General features: G+C 38.0%; 1 protein-coding gene across 4 annotated transcripts in view; it reads left to right on the plus strand.

The window, feature by feature from the left end:
• Positions 1–19,258, plus strand: part of MAEA (macrophage erythroblast attacher, E3 ubiquitin ligase) — a 128,256-nt gene extending 108,998 nt beyond the window's left edge. For all 4 annotated transcript variants that reach the window (XM_072619956.1, XM_072619954.1, XM_072619957.1 and 1 more), the window contains 4 exons: positions 2,654–2,762; positions 10,169–10,302; positions 17,537–17,732; positions 18,086–19,258. In XM_072619956.1, coding sequence (XP_072476057.1) covers positions 2,654–2,762; positions 10,169–10,302; positions 17,537–17,732; positions 18,086–18,181 — 535 coding nt within the window. In that variant the 3' untranslated portion in view covers positions 18,182–19,258. The remainder of the gene's footprint in view (positions 1–2,653; positions 2,763–10,168; positions 10,303–17,536; positions 17,733–18,085) is intronic.
• The last annotated feature ends 1,158 nt before the right edge of the window (positions 19,259–20,416 follow it).

Genomic DNA, 20,416 nt, shown 5'->3' on the forward strand with positions numbered 1-20,416 from the left:
CCAGAGACTTCCCAAAAAAGAAACAAATCCTCCACAGAGTAACTCTTTAAGAAGAGTTAAACAACACTTCTTAAAAGAATAACTGCAACTAATAGTTCATATCCTTCACCCTCTTGTAGCTTACTTACCATTTTAACAGAAAGGAATGATGTTCCACTTACTTCTTGAAAATGGTATTCACAATTATGAATATGTAGCATCTGTTTTATCTGAAAAACTTTGGCCTCTTTTGTTTCCTGATCTTAAGTCATATTTTTTTCAATACACTTTTCATTGGCTTGAAGTGTATGCTGATTTAACTTGAAGAATTTTATCAGGTTCTTCATAGAATTTCTCCACCTTATCTTCTGATGCTGATGTCTATATCTAAACCACTGTTATCTTTACAGTGGCCTTTTCCTTGTACTCGTTCGGAGCATTACAAAGTAGAATGACCCAATATCCCATGAAATGATGTTTTTGTTGCCTTTGGATGCTTTGGAGGAGAATCATCTCCTCCAACTCCTTTATATGCCTCTGCCTGTAAATTGTCCTCCCATCTATCTGCAACTTTCTTTTCACTAATGCTTTTGTTTATGTAACAATGTCAATATGAATGATTTAATTTCTCCATTAGTAGTATATAGACTGGTTATTGAACAAGTATCATACGATTAATCATACAGTTAATGTTTATAGACCATGTAAAAACACTGATTCTTTGTAGCTTTTGCCTCTTGTTACCACTTTGCCACTGGAGGAGCAGAAGGGCACTGCTCAGGTCAGAGAAACATTTTATATTTTACCTTGTTTCATGGCTTGCCCTGGCCAAGAATTTCTCACCTAGGAGCCAGCTACTAGTGTTGTCTTCCTGTACATAGAAAGACTGGGTCTCAGACAGCAGACACAGGCAACCACTGGGACTATACTTGAGACCTTTTCAGCTTTGTGGAAACTTCTAGACTTTGCACTCTAGTGACATAATTGTAGTGGCTTCCAAAATAGATCATACAAAGGATTTGACTCAGCAGTTCTCAAAAGAAGAATTGTAAGCTACTAAGAGCCCTATTTAAAAAAAACGGCTCCAAACGACTAATAATAAGAGAAATGCAAATCAAAACAACCTTGAGGTTTCACTTTGCATCTAACAAAATTATAAACATGACAAAAAATGGGAATATTCATTGTTTGAGGTATTGTCGGAAGATGCACACTAGTGCATTATTGGCAGAACTGTGAATCAGCACAACCATTTTTTAAAAGTAGTTTGGTATTATGCAAATAAAGTGACTAAAATGTCCCTGTACTTTGACCCAGAGATTCTGCGACTAGGCACATGTGCGCTCACGCGCTCACACACACACACACACACCTCCGTATGTCACTTCCTAGATGACGTTAGTTGGAAGAAAGTCCCCATATACACAAAAATTTTTATAGTAGATTTTTTGGGATAACAAAAAATTAGAAACAAAGCAGATATCCATCGATTAGGGAATGACATATAACAAACTGTGGTAATGGAATGTTACTGTGCTCCCAAAAAATGGTGAATATGATGAATAGAAAACTATGGAATGGTCTTCATGAACCTGATACACGGTGAAATAAGCAAAGCTAAGGAACCAATGTGCACAGTGACGAAAGCAACATAAATGGAAAGAACAACTGAATGAATGAATGTTGCAAAATTTCAAAGCACAAAAATGAATTGAAAGAAGAAATGTGAGACTCCTTTACAGAGGTGGGAATCCCACAAATAGGTTGGTCCATTGCATTGTTGAAGTTCTGACCAGTTATGCTGATTTTTTTCCTTTTTTTTTTTTTTTTTTACTTTTAAAATATTATTTGTTATACAGGATGATACTCTGGTAGAAGGAGGGTGGAGAATACTGAGGAAAATTATCATTATTTTTTTAAAATGTCAATAAAAATTTAATAGACCATTAACTGCATCCTGTTCCCACTTTCTGTGTCTAAAACATTTAGACAAGTGAAGAATAGCTAGTCTTGAAGATATTTGTGAATTTAATTGAACTCATTTGTTTCTGTTTTAAAACTGAAGGGTCTTAGAGTTTTGTAAGAGCGCTTTATAGACCTGTGATGAGTTGGTTTTTTTAACAGATGTCTAGAAAACTAAAGTCAATGAGCAAGAATGAGCAAGTTCATGTCTAATGATTAATTTGGTTTCTAGTATATCTTGTGAAATATTACATACTTGCTTCATTTCATTCTTGGTTTGCATCTTGATAAATGAAATGATTTAGTTAATGACTACTTTTGCCACCTTTGAAACCTGCATGTAAAGGTCCGGCCTTATATCTAACAGAATGGACAGAGATCTGACTTCTTGATTGCTTTACCAGTTTTCTGTCAAATGATAGGTATCACTATGATAGATTGTAATGAGCAAATAAATTGAATATACGTTACTGTTTTTGAGCTTAGAGCTTCAGATATATGATAAATTCTCTTAATATTAAAATAATTTATCCCTTCATGTCTAGTGTATGCATGTTGTACTGTTGGTTTTGTGTCTAGAATCCCTAAAAGTTTGCAGCTAAGCCTTCCTTTTTCTAATCTTTTTTATACAGATTACACAAACACTTTTATTTTTATCTCAGATTCATTAAGATGAATAAAGTAAATTGAAATATTCCAAATTGTTTTTTAGACATGCAAGAAAGCACTTCAGTCAAGCTGAAGGAAGTCAGTTGGATGAGGTTCGACAAGTGATGGGAATGTTAGCCTTTCCTTCAGACACTCATATCTCTCCTTATAAGGTAACTTTTATAATTGTGTGATAGTCAACTAAATGAGATAACTATTATGTAATGGGATTGTGGTTATCCATAATTTTCTAATGACTATAAAATGTTTTCTTTTGACATATAGTTAGTGTCACTATTTATATGTGTGATCATACTTTTTATTATATTTTTTTAAAGTTTTGTTAAAGCTTTTCATTCTTTATCCTACAGTCTCTTCCCAGTATCCATTCCCAAACCCACACTCTGATGTAACAAAGAAAAAATCACCCAAGAGACAGCCTCCATCTGGATAGATAGTATTTATTAGCCATAGTTACTAATACCACTTAGAGGGAGTTCTGTTTTTTTGTCCTCTGTCCTCAGGAATAAGTAATGTGGTCACTGCATTTGATCTGCCTATAGCTGCTTTTTAAAAACTCATTGTCTTTTTCTCTTTTTGCACTTGTTACTCTGCAACAGTTGATTGTTTATTTTTTCCCATTCCAGACTTTTGATTTCATTGATCTTGGTAATTCCCTCTACTAGGGAAATCCCCTCTACTAGGACAGATAGACCCTTGCCATCTTGGAGATTGATCTGGGGCACCAAGAGGTTCTAATGCCTTTAGTACTTTCTCAGTGTGTGTGTGTTCATCCTTCATTGCTGAAGAAGACCATGCCATCAGAGAAATGATGACATGACTTGCACTTGACTTTGTTTTGAGTGAGGGAGGGCTGTGCAGGTCACCAGCCTCACTTCTCCTCCAGAGCCATCTGAATCCAATGACCAGATATATTCATCAGGATGACTGGAGATGACCCAGGATGAGGCAGTTGGAGTTAAGTGACTTGCCTAAGGTCACACAGCTAGTGAGTGTCCTCTGAGATGAGATTTGAACTCAGGTCCTCCTGACTCCTGCATTGGTGCTCTATCCACTGCACCACCTAGCTGCCCCACTTTCTCAGTAGATTATGATGAGGATCAAATCAGAGGAGATACGTTAAATGTTCTGCAAACCTTAAAGGCATATATGAATATTGGCTATTATTAGTAATTCATATGTCTGCTAGACGTTGTGAAGGATTTAGTGGTTAAACAGAATACTTAAACCCCTGCTGTGAATATGGAACTATGCTAGCCATTGGGGATTTAAAAAGATATAATCCCTGTTTTCAAGTTGGTTACATTCTTTTTGGAACATACTAATATTAAGTGGGGAGTGACAGAGACAAAAGCAAAATGTTTGAGTAAGAAGGAAAGAACTTGTGGCTAAGGGGGCTCAGAGAAGGATTCACAGAGAAGAAGGAAAAGAAGGATTCTGAAATGCAGAATGGAGGAGTTGGTGAACAAGCTTTAATTAAGCAAATATTTTATTCAAGGAGCTCATCGCAATCATGACAAATCACATGAGTACACAGCCTGGAGAGTGATGATCAAGCTGGGAATACCACCTTGGCTGGAAAAGAGTGATAATGTGAAATCTAGCTGTAGAAGACAGATTAAGGCCAGACTGTGGAGGGCCTTAACACCGCGCTAGGGAGAGTTTGTTTTACCCCTAAGGTGATAGTGAGCCTCTGAGGCCTTTGAGCAGGAAAGGGAAGTGCTTAGACCTGTGCTTTAGGAAAAGGATTTGGGCCACTGTGTGCTGAATGGACTGAAGAGGAGTGAGCCTGATGTGAAGGCCTGGAGAGCAAATAGAAAATGGCTGTAATCAACCATGCAAGCAGTAATGAGAGTTTCAAATACGGGGGGCAGTTGGAGTGATGAATGAGGCAATCGACACAAGAGATACAGGGATGGAATTGAGGAGACTTAACAATGGACTCAATGTGGGAGTTCAAAGAAGAGGCAAACGCAGAGGTGACTGTGGTTCTGAGCTGAAATAAGTGAGATCATGCTGTTACCGTTCCCTGTTCAGACACTACACTGTAAGACAGCATATTCTGATCACCACTTGAGGGGCTCAGGTACCAGAGAAGCTCAGGGCTGGGGGAGATCACTAGCTACAATGTTATAAAGTACATTATGATACAAGATGTCTCTCAGCAAGACCAAATATACCAGAGAAGTAAAGGAGGGGAGTAAGAAGAGGCCATTGGATTTGATGATTAGACCACTGATGAATATTCAGTGTAGTTTGTAGTCCATGGGTGTGGAAGCAGACTGAAGTGGAATAAGGAGATGTGGGAGGTGAGGAAGTCAAGGCAGCCCTTTTGAAAAACTTGGTTTTGAAAGGGAAAAGAAGTAGTCTAATAGTGAAAAGTAATAGGATTATTAAAAGTTTCTGCAAGGTAGGGAAAAATTTTACTTTTGGAAGGTATCAAAGAAGGAACCAGTGAGAAGGGTGAGAAACTTTTCAAATTTGATTGGTAATTTCCTGTGCAGTATGGGCCAATGAGCTTCAAAATAGCCCTTGAAAACTGTGGCACAGGAATCATTGTGCCTTCTAAAATATACTCCAACCAGGTTTACAGTTACCAGCTAGCCTGTTAGAGCTGTCCAGAGTTGCCTGTCTCCATGGAAAAAGAAGTATAGCCAGTCTAGAAAATATTCAGTGCTGCGTTGTGAAGTAACAAAATGAAACCTATTTGGTTGGTAGTAAATCACTAACAACATAAGGATTTTTAAAGTCTAAAAACTTGTAGCTTTTGAAATGAGGGAGCTTAAAATCCCCATCTATAGGTAGTGCTATATAACTCAAATACAAAAGCACCAGGGAAAAAAATAGGAAGAGTTCCATGCAATCAGAACTCCAAAGAATAAAAAATAAGTTTTAGTCCTTGTAGGGAAAAAAAAATACCAACCCTAAGTCATAAGGTTTTGCTGAATTAGCATTGTAACTAAACCAAATGAAATGTACAGCTTTGATTTTATGCGGTACTAGTTCCTGGCATAGGGCTCCGGGAGGTCACCCAGTGGCCATTATTAACTCAGCAGAAATTCAGTGGACTTTCAGAAGCAAAACTGAAGTAAAAATTATCCTGGTGTCTCTCCACCAGAGGGGAGGCAATGAGACAGAGAGGGGTCAAGAAATGAGCACATTCCTCTAGCAAGCTCTGTGGTGATTCTCTGGCCTCTGTTTGACCACATCATTTAAAAGTCAGCCAGAACTTAGTAGATTCTTTCCCTTCAGTTCAAATATTGAAGGAAGTCCGGAGGCTCTGAGTCATGTTTATTAAGGATTCCAGTTAGTCAGGTAATCATTTTCAAATACCACATTTTTCTTAAAACAGGAAGTGGAAGTTAAGACCTCAAGCTTTGATTACTCCCTTCCTTGCATAAGAATTTTCTGTAAGTTTGGGGCCCTACTAAAAGAATTTCACTGTCTTACTGTTATGCAATAAGAATTTTAGTAACCTGCGGAGACCAATGTTTAATTTTAATAATGTACTCTTGTGACCTAAATTATTCTTCCCCTGATGGTCAAAATTTAGGATTTGGTATGCCTAGTAATACATGCTCATCAAAGCAAATTCTTCAGGACAGTAGCTTTCTGGGTTATACTTTTTTGGCAGTTAAAGTCCTACTGTTCAGTCTTCCATATAAATAAATATTAGGCTAATCATTGAACTTCTAAAGATAGAATAAAGTTTTCTGGGTTAGCAATTCAATAGTATTTTAGACAGAAAAAAATTCACAACTTGAAAATTTCAAAATAGGAAAGAAACTGAGAAAACTATCCAGGAAAACTGAAGGATCCAACAGATTCTCAGTAAAACTCCCAGCATTCCTTGGTCTGTAATGTGTGAAATACAACCTAAAACACAAAATCATCTTCATCTTGTGCCATGATGGAATAGTTCTAAACCTATGAGAACATCAATAAAGTTGTCTTTGTTTAAAAGTGAATTCCTCCTCATTTTAAACATTTGAGCATTTTGAGTCTTTTGTTGTCTACGTAGGGTTTTTGTCTGGGGTAGGGTAATATTGGACAGGGAAAAATGGCATACTTGTCTTGCCTAACCTGTACTGAGGGATGAGAGAGCATGGAACCCACACAGTCTACGCCCCATAGTGAATATTTCTGACTTTGAAATTAAATTTGATCCTTAACATAAAGGGAATGCAAGCGTATTACTGCATGATATGTGCAGAAGAGATGTGTGATTGTTTGGATGTCATGATTTAGCCACAGCCTTAGGCTGGATGTGAGCTTTCTCAAGCAAATATACTACAAACTGTGGTAGGTGACATGACATATACGTGTTAACTTGATTCTCATGCAATTATTCCAGCAACTCATTAGGAAGAGACTTTCCATGGTAAAAGAAAATGAATATTCTTTGATGATTTCCTTGTGTCAGAGGCACTAGTTTTAAAAACATTCAGCAATTTTTCTAAAAGACTAGAGCCAAATGGTTAACAGATCAGTGTTTTATGAAATGAGAGGTGGCTGTCATTTTTATCAGTGCAGGGAGATACCTCTCTTGTGAAGACCAGTAAAGAAGTCGAGGTTTGACAGCTCATTTCGTTTGGCAGGATTTTTTTTTTTTAACCTAGTTAGGAAAATAGTCCTTTTCCCCGTTTTCTTAATGCCTCACTATTGCATAAGAAAAAATTCCATAACTTTCAGAGATGGAATTTTACCTGAAAGCATAACTATTTAGTCAGTTCTTTCATCTCTCTTTAGTTTTACTAAGCTGAAGTTCTCACTGTTGGGACTTTTGTATAATTTTTTATTTATTCCTCACCTTTCAGATTCCTTGAATTGCACTAGATTAAAAATGTTATTCTTTGGCTTCAGCTCAAAAGAATCACTCTGAATATGATAGAGCAGCCTCTTATAGAACAAAGCTGACCTTCTTGCCAATAGGGTCCTTCAGCTGTTCTTACTGCTTCTGTTGAAATCACTCTATGAGTACCTCCCAAGTCACTCTAATTGCAGCATTTCTCTGGCCTAATCCTGATATTTTCCCTCTGATTCACTGCCTTGCACCTCCTACTTTCCACGTCTAGCTATAGGAAAAGCTAGAACTGTAAACATTCTGTGTTTACACTGTAAAGCTGAGTTAATATATTGCCTCTGATGCCATTCATCATCTTCCCAGTAACTTCCTGTAGGAGACTGTCCCTCTCCCTTACTGTCCTGTTTTAAGTTTGAGCCCCTAGAGGGGAGGGATCATCATGCTTCTTGTCTTATCTAAGCACTTAGCACAGTGTTGGATACATACCCAGTCCTTAACAAATACTTTTTTATTCATCCTTTTATTCATATATCAATGTGAAAATGATCCTCTAACAAAATGATAAATTTATGCCTTTGAGTTTATCTTCTTCCAAGTCCTCTCCTCATGCACCTTTTCTCATTGTGGTAGGAGATAGCGCTGCCTCACCTAGTGCACCTAATTATGAGGCCCTCAGCTTTCTGTCCCAACTCACCTCTACATGCATGTATTTATTGGTATGTGTATAAACTTTTCCTCAGATGTTATAAACTAGAATGAAGAACACAAACACCTCTCAGATAACGATCCCTTTACAGGGCGGATCTGCTTTGGCACCTACTTCAGTGGTGGGTACAGATCCCATTACCCTTAGGAAACTTCATGGAGATCTGGGGGTGTTATTGCCATTCATTGGTTAAAGAACAGTTCCCTAGTTGCCATTTGTTTCTAACTGTAAAGCCCCTGAGGAGCCCAGAAAACTGTAGGCCATTCATGTCCCCTCCCATTCCCCTAATAAGTATGAAATAAGACTAGTTGTGTGCATATGTGCTGAAAGAATGTTTAGAGCAGAGAGTGAGTCCCAATGGTGGGGTGAAGGCAACAGGGACACTATCCAACATTAACGAAGAGAAGGTTAAATCTTATGGCAGGCACCACAATGTTTAGTCATCTCTTGGGAGACCTCACCTTTCATCTTCTAAAAAAATACTTGTAAATGATAAATAGAAGTATGTATAGTTTAGTTTTACATAGATTTATTAATCTTTGTCAAATGATGGTCTTCCTAGTGGCGTGGGAGAGGGAGATTGTTTAGAATTTAAACTGTAACCCCCCCCCCCCAAAAAAAATGAATTAAATTTTTAAATAAAAAATGCCAGTAGAAAAAAAAATCCTTACCATACTCCACAGTGGGACAGAGTTGGGATTTGGGTACATACCAACTCCTAGAGGCAATTAAAAACACAAAATACTTAGCTTTACAAAAGCCACATATCAGAGAGTGCATAGAAAGCAGTTTTTCAGAGCAAACATTGTTAAGTTTGTGAACTCTTTGTTGGGTGCAAACATTTAATTAAGTCTATATATGTGCATTTTGTATATTGTGAATTAATTCATACCATTCCAAGACACAGGCTAGGGCCTTTTCATAATCAAGATAGTTCTCTTGGTGGTGACTCAGAATCTGTAGGCTGCACAGATGCCTTGTTTAGTAATTTCATTTGCACTGTGCCCTACAAGACATTTTATGAGAAATGAAAGACAACATTACTAGAACTAATTTAAAAAAAATAATCTTTGGGTTGTGTGTGGATTTTTATTGACATGCTTCCCAAATACAAGACTGTCTATGGCAGCCATTTAGAATTAAACAACTAACCAGCTGTTTACAAGAGCCAGTCTTACTCTGACTTCTACTTCCAGGACAGCCAAGGCCTAGGGGGTCAGTTTTGCTCCATTTTATCTCAACCAACCAAAAAGACTGATTGTGTACTCTAGGACAGGGTTAATTTAAACAGAATTTTCCTCTGCTTAAAAATCTCGTAAATTTAAGTGTGATTTAGATTAAACTTATTTTCTCAGCCTGAGAGTGAGTTACATTTTTGAAATAACACAGGTCTTTCTCTAAAATGAAGGATTCCTCTGTCTTCTATCTTTTTGAACCTGAGGCTCTAAAAATACTGGATTTGGAGGTTTGGCTTTGCTAGATATTGTTTGTTTCTGTTGCTTGAGTCCTGTTGGATCCTTAATGCAGCAGAACTGACTGGACTTAAAACATTTCTGTTTCTTTGACAGAAGTTTGCTCAGTCATGTGTTTTAATTCCATAGCTTGAAAAATTCTGACATTCCAGAGTATTAATTTCGCTTCATAACCAAGCTAACATTCCAGAAAATTAAATACAGAATATTAAGGTCACCTCAGTGGATTTTAAATCAAAGAATAAAAATAACAAAGTTTCAATAATGACCTTCAATACTATAAATGCCTGCGTTGGAAAAAAAATTTTCATTTTAAAATTCATTTCCTCCTGTCTTCCAATGAAATGCTTATAATTGCCATCTGGCAATTTTTCTTGCTACCCCCTCTTTACCCTCTTTTTTTAAAAACAAACCCTTTTTTTGATGATCAGGTTATTTAATTATTGGTGTATCTGGTTAGAAATTAATATGGAGCAGTCTGTGAAATTTTGCTTAGAGGATAAATAGTTCTCATCTAGAATCTTCAAACTAGAAAGGGGTCTTATTTCTAGTCTTTTTCCTTTTATTTCTTTACAGGATCTTTTGGACCCTGCCCGATGGAGGATGCTTATTCAGCAGTTTAGGTATGATAATTACAGGCTACATCAGCTGGGAAACAACTCCGTCTTCACCATCACACTCCAGGCAGGCCTTTCCGCCATAAAAACACCGTATCCTTTCTTGGCTACAAATTGTAAGCATAATCTGAAATTGAAACCTGGTTTTATATTTAGTTCCCATCAAAATAACTAGGTGAATTTTATTTTACAGGAATCACATTTTTTCATGTAATTCCTGAATATCATTGGATAAATAAGCAGGTTTTCTATATGATAGAAGAGATGAAATGAATGATGAAACTGACCTGATTTTTAAAGAAACACAGGTTTATTGTTATTTGTGTCAGTGTTAGGTAGTGCAGTATGATATAAAGAGTCAGATGATGTGGTTTTGAATCCCAGCCCCAGCACCCACTAGTTACATGATCTCGGACAGAGGTTTAAATGTGGGGCCAGGATCTTGTGCTCAGAGCTGAGGATATGCAGATTGCAAACCAACTAGCATATGAGTCCCATCTATAAAGAATTTACAGTCTGCTACGGAGAAGAAAACATGCACAGACAAGCATACTACTAGGCAGAATGGGATAAGGGCAGAGAAGATACCTGAGGTGCTCTAGGAAAATATGAACAAAGGTGACACTTTCTCATGAGAACATCAAGCAGGGTTTCATGAAAGATAAGGCAGCCACCTCAAACCTTGAAGGACAAGTGTTTTAACAAGGAGGGGCAGGAGGAGCGCATCCTCACCGTGGCGTGCAGCCTGCTCAGATTCAGGGGACCATTCCCCTCTGTGGTCCCCAGTTTTTCCATTTATAAAATGGTTTCTTACGTCCCTCTCTGCTCTAAGTTTTGTGTAATAGAGTAGAAGGCATGCTGGAATTAGTCACAGGACCTGAGTGCTCTTCCTAGTGCTGGAACACCACATCTGTGTAACTTAGGACAAGTCACAGATTTCTGAGCCTCAGTTTTTTCATGCATGAGATGAGAAAATGGGTCTTGATGGACCCCGTGGTCTCTTTCCACTGTAAATCTGTGATCTTAAAAAAGAAACCCTTCAAAGATGCTCCTTAGTTTTGATTTAACAAATGAACGTACCTATTTGGTAGTATTTCATGGCCATATTTCTAAAAGATGTAAGAAATAATTAGAGAAAATTCTCTTAGGTTTTATATGAATGCCAAAAGTCATGCCATTATTCATGGTAGAATGATATTTTCCTACCAAATTTATATCCTCAAGGACTTAATAACTTGATTTTTTTCTAAACTGGCTTTTAAAGCAGCCTGAAATAATAGAATATTAGATCTAGAAGAAAACCTTAGAAATTCTCTAATCTTACATCTAGTTTTACAAATGAATACTCTGAAGTGCAGAAAAGGAAGTGACTGTGCTAAGGTGTCTCTAAACAGTCAGTATGGAGCCTAGAGTCTGCTCTCTCCAGCATCTGCTCCTTTAGTAGCAACAAGTTTATTCTTTTTATAATCTAAAGAAACAAGGAAGACCTAAGTAATGATACTAAGGATATACAGTCAGGTAATTATCAGTTTACCATCTGCGTTCAGAAATGTTGACTGGTTTGATTTAGGTTTCAGCCGGACAGTGAAACTAATAGTTCAGTTGAACCATTAATCCCAGTAAGTTGTCTGTCATGTTGTGAGAGTAGCCACAAACTCAATAAACCTCAGAGTTGGAAGTCCCAGTATGGTTCATCTACATACCCTTCCCTGAACAAAAAAGCCTCTAGCATAAGGAAGAGCTCTCTTTCAGTGAACAGCAAGATAGTGAAGTGGAAAGAACACTTAGCTTGGAGCCAAAGGCCAGTTATCCTGCCTTTCTGCTGCTTACTCACTAATCACTTGACCTTCTCCAGCTTTGATTTCCTCATCTTTAAAATGGTGATAGGGATAGTAGCAATGTGAACCTCACAGCTTTATGAAGGGAAATGCTTTGTAAACCATCAAGTGTCATAGACATGTGAGCTGCTGCTCAGCTATTAACCATTAACAGTTCTGGATTTGGATCCAAAGGAACTGAGTTCAAACCTTGGCTCTGTTTACTGTGTGAGGAATCAGGAATGATGCTAAAATTTCGAACTTGGGTGAGACTAGAAAGATGGTGGTGCCCTAAACAAAAATAGGGAACCTTTGAAGGAGGGGTGGTTTTGAGGAGAAAAATGATGAGTTCTGTTTTGGATATATTAAGCTTTGAGATACCTATGGAACATCCAGTTTGAAACATCCATTAGATTGTTGAAGATAGATTTGGGAATTGTCTGCCTGTCAATGATAATTAAAGCCATGGGAGTTATTGAGATCACTAAGTGAGCCAGGGTAGAGAGAGGAAGGACCAGCATAGATCCTTGGGGACCTATGTTAGGAAACGTAACAAGGACAATGAATCAGCAGAGGAGATTGTGGAAGTGTTTAGACAGGAAAGAAAGTGTGACAAAGACCTGTCATCTAGAAGCGACCAGATGTTCAACATTATCAGATACTGCAGAGGTCAACAAGGATGAGCACTGAGATGGTAGTTTTCTGTTTTAATTAGTACTGTTATTATGGCCAGTGAGGTGGCTCAGTAGATGAGAGTTAGGAGGCATCTTCTCCTGAGTTGAAATCTGGTCGCAGACACTTACTAGCTGTGTGACCCTGGGCAAGTCAGCCCCTTTTGCCTCAGTTTTCTGATCTGTAAAATGAGCTGGAGAAGGAAGTGGTAAAACCACCTCGGTGTCTCTGCCAGGAAGACCCCACAGGGGTCAGACATGCCTGAGCAGTAGCGATATCAAGTTCGTCCAGATCTCACTGATAGTGGGCACCGTACTTGTTGAGTTTTTTCTCCCTGCCAACCCTTTTTGTGCCTCCTTTCTAGCACTAAAGAACATTTTCCTTAAATGATAAAACAGAAACAGAGTGGAGTAGTTTAGCCTTCGCAACCATCATGTATTATTTTCATCCTTTCCTTCCTAAGTAAAGATCCTACCACCTTTTGGATTCTTCTCTAGCTCCTACTAAAGATGGAAGGGACCTCAGGTCCTCCAGGACAAAATACCCATTTTATATATGAGGAAATTGAGGCCCAGAGAGATGAAGGGAGACAAATAGTCAGGCAGCCACTAAGTGTCAGAGGCAAGATTCCTATCCAGGTCTTGCAGATTCTGAGTCTAGCACACTGTGCTTCCACACATATCTCCAGTACCTTTGGGTTGACCCTTAGTCTTGATTCTTTAGTGTTTGTAGTATTTCCTGATTCTCAGGCATATAAATAATTTGACCACAAGAATATTGGGGAATGGGGAATTTTAACAGACAGAAAATGACTAATTGGTAGTTTGGGGATCATCTCCAAATCACTGATTTATGTGTGGTCAGAACACCAGCTAGGTTAGATCAAAGGTTAATTAAATAAACTCCAAATTATAAAAATAAAGGTGAAAAGAACACTGTTCAGTTAGAACAACTTTGTCATGAACTATTTGGGCAAGTTACTGGTGCTGAAAAAGAGGAAATGGATAAAGGTAGGGAACCTTTTTTGACTATTGCCACTTCTTTAAAAAAAAAGAAATTTAATTGATATAAAGCATTTGCCACAGTGGGAAAAGTATCCAGGATAACTTCTCCCAGCAAGAATTTGACAGATAATAGCAACCACAGTTTGGCATACAAACTCATTTTCAAAGCAGTACAGAGGAAAGTGATAGCAGATTATAAACAAAACACAATGTCAGAAGAAAGCTGGGCATGAAACAAACTAAGCTAAATCAGCAGCATTTAACGATAAAACAAGAAATAGTAGACAAAATAGTAGACACAAAATATAAATTTGCTGTTGCGTACAATCAACATGTTCTCATTGCCAATGACAATGCAACCACTGCATTTCGAAGCTATAATACTTCAATAACTAATGCTCTCTATTTTTTTAAATTTTCTTTTACTTTTTTTTTTTTTTTACATTTTTGAGTTCAAAGCTGTCTTTCCCTCCCAATCCCACACTAGAGAAGGCCAACATTTGACACAGATTTATATGTGAAATGCTACAATACATACTTTTATATATCAGTCTTTTCTCTAGAGGTGGATAGCATATGCCTTTGCAGGTCCTTTGTAGTTGATTTGAATATTCATATTACTCAGAATAGCCTAGTCGTTCGCATTTACTTTTCAAACAATATTGCTTACTGTATACAGTGTTCTTCTGGTTCTGCTCATTTCACTCAGTATTTCATGTAAGTCTTCCCATGTTTTTCTAAAATCAGCCAACTCATCTTTTTTTACAGCACAGTAGTATTCCATTACAGTCCTACCACAACTTATTCATCCATTTCCCTGTTGATAGGCATCCTCTCAGTTTCCACTTTTTTGCTACTATGAAGAGAGCGGCTATAAATATTTTAGATCATATAGGTTCTTTTCTTTTTTCTCTGATCACCTTGGGAAACAAACCTAATAGTTATTGCTGGATCAGAGGATATACACAGTCTTATAACTCTTTGGGCATAATTCCAAATTGCTCTCCAGAGTTGTTGCATCATTTCACAATTGTACCAATGGTGTTTCAGTATCCCAATTTTTCCACATCCCCACCAATATTTGTCATTTACCCCTTCATAATTTTAACTAATCTTATAGGTCTGAGATGGTATCTTAAAGTTATTGTAATATTTTTTTAATATGGCTATGTAAGGCTTTGAGTTCTTCCAAAAGCTTTTGTTCATATCCTTTGACCATTTATCAACAGGAGAATGACTTCAATTCTTATAAATTTTACTCAGTTTGCTATATATTTGAGATATGAGGCTTTATTGAGAAACTATTAAAAAGTTTTCCCCAATTTTCTGCTTTTCTTCTAATCTTATCTCCATTGATTTTATTTGTACAGAAAGTTTTTAATTTAATTTAATCAAATTTAATTTTAATTTAATGTAATCAAAGTTACCCACTTTACATCCCATAATGCTATCTCTTATTTATTCATAAGTTCTTCTTCTATCCATAATGTACTGCAATAGGAAGTGAAAATGACCTTTTTAAAGATGACTTGAGTAATAGAGAACAGATAATGAAATGTGCCTTCATTCAGCAGAGATGAGGGAATCCCAAGGGCAAAAGGTTTCCATACATTAAGAGGCAGCTGATGGCAGAGTGGAGGGACTGCCAGGCTTGGAGTCAATAAAATCTGAATTCAAATCCTGCCTCAGGCACTCACTAATGGCAAGTCACTGAACCTCTGTCTGCCTCAATTTCCTCAAATGTAAATAGGGATAATAATAGCATATACATCACAGAGATTATGTGTGGAGATAAAATGAGATGTTTTAAAGCACTTTAAAGTGCTCCATAAATGCCTGGCTACTGTTGTTGTTACTATATAAATTTGTATATTACTATGTAAATTAATGATTACTGCCCATTTTCTGTAACTCATTGGTTTGCCAAGAACCTTTTTTACAGTCATACTGTAAGATACAGTGATGAGTATTTCTGTCCTCATTTTAAAGACAAGCAAACAGACACAGAGAGGTTATGATTTGCCCACAGTCCTCGACTAGTAAGTATCAGTCTTGGATCTTCTGACTACAAAACTAATTCTTTAAGACTTTAAGCATTCACTCAGATAACGCGGGTCAAAATAGATTTTCCCAAAATAACCAGGTAATTGAAGCAAAATTTCTTTTATTTTGCTTTATTATCCATGTAATTTACTCTTGTTCCCTTCCGTTTTTGTCTGTAGATCGCACCCAAGTCATAAACTCATGAGACTCACACTCCTGAGGGGTATGACCATGGACAGGGCATTTATCAACTCATCTGAGACTCAGCTCCTCCCATATACAAAATCAGGCAGTATAGTGCAGTCAGAATACGTGGGTTCGGATTCTGCCTCTGTCACCTTGGGTGAGTGCCCTAGCCCCTGGGCCTCGTAAAGGGAGAGATTCTCACCAGATGACCTTGGAAAACCCTTTTTGCTCTAGGTTGCAATCTAGGACCTATAGTAATATTCCTTGTACTGCTTGCACCCACAGTTACTATGAAATTTTATGGAGGATTTGTTAAATTGCTTTACAGTATGATTTAATAGATGATTTTCAAGAATTTCTTTGACCCAAATACTAATTGTTCTGCAGCCATTCTGGTTATGAGACTTCTCAAAGTCAGTTAACTTGATTCTTACGGCATACATAAAACACATCCGTGGGTCAGCCCCCCAAAACTTTCCCCTCTGGTGGGACCTGCCTGAGCTTCCATTGGCATGGAAGGTCATTTCCATAACCAGAGATGGTTAATCATCATTACCTTCAAGTACCTCATGATCAGACTCTGGGAAATGACTCTGACTGTGATCCTTATCATCACACCTAACATTCTTATAGTGCTCTTAGGTTTGTGGAGGGCTTTATAGAGGCATGCAATCTTCATAACAAAGAGATTACTGATGTCCCCATTTTGTAAGGAAGGAGACTGAACTTTAGAGAGGCCGAGTTATTTGTCCAGGTTCACAATGTTATTCAGTGTTGAAGACAGAATTCAAACCCAGGTCCCTAAATCCAGGTCAAGCCCCTGATAGAGAAGCACAATGCTAGTCATCATTTATGTTGCTTTCAGTTGGGTGGGGACAGGCAAGGGGAGGAGGTTGCAAAGGGAAAGATGAGTTTCTTTTATATTCAGTCACTTCGAATTAATTTTATGTTACCCATTTGCACTAGTGTCAGTCAGTAAGTAAACATTTATTTAGTTCTTCTGAGAAAAGCAAAAGACCTTCCTTACTCTCAAGGAGCTCAGGTTATGAGGGAGATGACATGCAAACAACTGTGTACATAACAATCAATATACAGGATACATTGGAGAGAAGGCACTAGAATTAAGTTGAGAAAGACTTCCTGTAGAAGGTGGGATTTTTGCCATGACTCGAAGGAAGCCAGGAGGCAAATGGGCAGGAGGAGAGCATTGCGGCCATGGAAGACAGTATCAGTGCCTGGATCAGAGTATGTATGTGGAGGGGAAGGAGTGTCTTCTTTTTTGTCTTAATTCCAGTAAAAGTACACTACAAAAGTACAGGGGATACCAGAAATGTAAAAATTTTAAGTTGCTTACTGTTACTAGTTTATATATTGCAGTAAATAGTTCATCAAAAAATGTTCCCTTTCTCCAAAGTAAGAGTATGAGATTTAGAGGTCAACTGAGGTGCCTAAGATTTTACAGATAAAATGTGTAGAACCTGGATCTTAAGCCTAGGTTTCCTAATTCCAAAACTGACCCTCTTTCCACTCTGCCATTTGTTGCCTTTTTTTTTTTCTAATAATTGCAATCCTTGTTAAGCTATAACTTCTTGACACATGAAACAGACAGTGTTATAAAGAAGATGGAAGTTCAAAGAACCCAGACTGCCCTGTGTGTAGTAAGTCACTGAACAAACTGGCCCAGCCTCTGCCTATGGCCCATTGTGCCAACTCCCGGCTAGTCTGCAAGATTTCTGGAGATGTCATGAATGAAAACAATCCACCCATGATGCTACCAAATGGATATGTCTATGGCTACAATGTAAGTTTGTTCTCTGCTTTATTCCAGTGTTCTCTTCAAACTGTGAAGCATCTCTGTGTCTGCACTGTGCAGGAAGAGAATTTATAAAGTTCAGGATTTCTGATTTCCTTTGTTTTTCCATTAATTTTCTTTTTGGAGTTGTATCTCAACCAAATTATTAAGAATAATTCTAGACATTCAGTTCCATTGGAGTGGGATAATACCTAAGAGTTCTCTTTGAAACGTTTGTCTTCTCTGCAGAACTTTTACAAAACAGGCTTATTTTGATCCTTAATAGCCTGGTTTCGGAATTGGTGGAGTGCAGTCTTATTTTGATTTGCTTGCATTCATTCACTGTTGATCTTGTTTTTCAGTCCTTGCTTTCCATTCGTCAAGATGACAAAGTCGTGTGCCCAAGAACCAAAGAAGTTTTCAACTTCTCACAAGCTGAGAAAGTATACATCATGTAGATCCCCATGGCCCCAGGATGGAGTGCCAGTGCCAGCTGGAATGGGACACAGCGTAGGAGGTGGCCTGCCTCCGTAGGCATGGCTCTGTATGGCGAAGAAGCATAATGTGCCATCTTGAGAATCAGACCTATCGGTGGCAATGTTGTTTCTTGCGACCAAAGATCAATGAGCAACAATAACTACTCTTAGAAAGAGAGGAAATATGACTTAATAAGTTTGTACTTGAAAACAACATTTTGATTGGTAGGATTTTGTAACATAAGTCACAAATTTGATGCTTCTGAAAAGTACTTTAATCTTTCAAAATAAATTTTCTTTTAAGGATGACTTAAACACTGAGGGACCTTCAGACCCACTTAAAAATGTGACTCAATTTTCCCCATTTGTTTTTCCAGTTATTCTCCCTTTTTGCTAATGATCATACATGGAAAAACAAGGGGTTTTCTCCATGAGAGCTTCTTGTGTTCTCTGCTGTGGATCCTATAGGGAAATAATGAAAGTGCTGAGTTTAAGACATTGCACTTCCAGGGATGTGATGATCATGAGATGATGACTTCATCCTAGAGTCAAGCAGAAGTTGTTTGTTCCAAACGGAAGCTTAAAGATGCTGCCAAAATACCAAGAAAACATAGCATGGCAAGCAAACCAAATTGCTTGTTTTTATAGACTCTTTCAGTTTGCCCTCCTCATGTGAAAGTCTTTCTAAAGTTATTAGTTATATGCATAGGGGTTAATATCAAATCATTAGTGCTACTGCCTTATTTCTTGCTTTGAGAATGTATTCACATGAAAATCAGCTAGTGTTGGACAGTTTCTGAAGAGGCCTTGCCAGGATGGTAACATAAGTCTAGGGTCTAAATATTATTCATTGCAGAAACTAATAGTTCAGCTTCAACAATTACTGATGACTTTTCCAAACCAACCAACCAACCAACCATTGTAGCTTAAACAAAACCGTATTGTAGAGGTTTGTATTTAGCGCTTATTTTTGCATGTTGATGTTGATTAGCTAATAAAAAAATTGTAAATGTAAAACATGTTAATAAAAATTGTTTTCCATTTCTTACTTATACAAAAGCATTGTATTTCTGACCACATATGGATTTAGTCTGCATGATCTGATTCTCTGCTTTCAACAGCCATTTTTTGACCATTTTTCTTTTGCTCAGAAGATTGAGTAAAATGAATGAGTGAATAAAGTGTGCCCTTGATATGTGCCAAGTACTGTGCTAAAGCACTAGAGATACTAATAGAAAAAGTAAGAGTCCCTACTTTCAAAGAACTTGTGTTTTTCTGTCTGTGTTATCTTCCCCATTATATCTGCTTCCTACCCATGCAGACATAAGCATGTTCCACAGTTATAATGGGGAGATTACACATGTGGAATGTTTCAGGGGCAAGTCATATGAAAAGACCAGTGTTTCTTAGGGTACAGGGGCTGATGTGAATGTCTCTTCCTTAACATCATTATGTAATGCCATTATGCCCAGTGCTCTTGGTTTCAGGGACCTAGTCTGTCCCCATCAGGGTCTGAAGAAAGAGGTTGGTTAATGTAGCGGTGGTTGTGGTGGTGGTGTGGCCTGCTTCCTCCTGCCTCAGCTCAGGCTGCTTCTGCCAGGTGGACTTGCCTGTCCTGTGTGTAGTAATTGGTTGGCAGTTTGTGGGGATGGCTGGCTCCCTTCTTCACAAGTTGCTTCCCCTGTTGATGGCTATGAGGACTGGGTTGGGAGTAGCAGTGCCAGTCTTGGGGGTACTGCTACTGTCATGACTCCTCTGCTTAACCTCTTGTTGGTGGCAGTTGGTCAGCATTGTTGCTGGTGGTGATAAAGAAGATGGATCCCTTCTCCTTTGACTCCATATCAAGCACTCTTTCCCTCTGCACCAGACTGCTTCTCAGGAGGAGTGGTGTCATGGAAATGAAAGAAGATAGTATCAAAAGAGGAGGGTAGTGGTCAGTTCTGTGGAATGCATTATCATGACAGAAAGGAAGATGACTGAAGAAAAGGGCCATTTAATAAGGAGGTGATTGGTAACCTGAAAGCTATTTCTGAATGATGGTGTTGAGGGAATAACTTTTGTTTTAAGAAACTGAAGTCATGGAAGGTTGGAGATACACGGAATACAATTGTATGGTGTAAAAGGGTCAAGGGAAGATTATTTTAGGATTAAGAACAAAATGTGTTGGTGAACCAATAGGAAGCAACCCACAGAAGAGGTTGAAGATGCAAGAGAGGA

This window comes from Notamacropus eugenii, chromosome 6 (genome assembly GCF_028372415.1).
Source record: "Notamacropus eugenii isolate mMacEug1 chromosome 6, mMacEug1.pri_v2, whole genome shotgun sequence".
NCBI lineage: Eukaryota > Metazoa > Chordata > Mammalia > Diprotodontia > Macropodidae > Notamacropus > Notamacropus eugenii.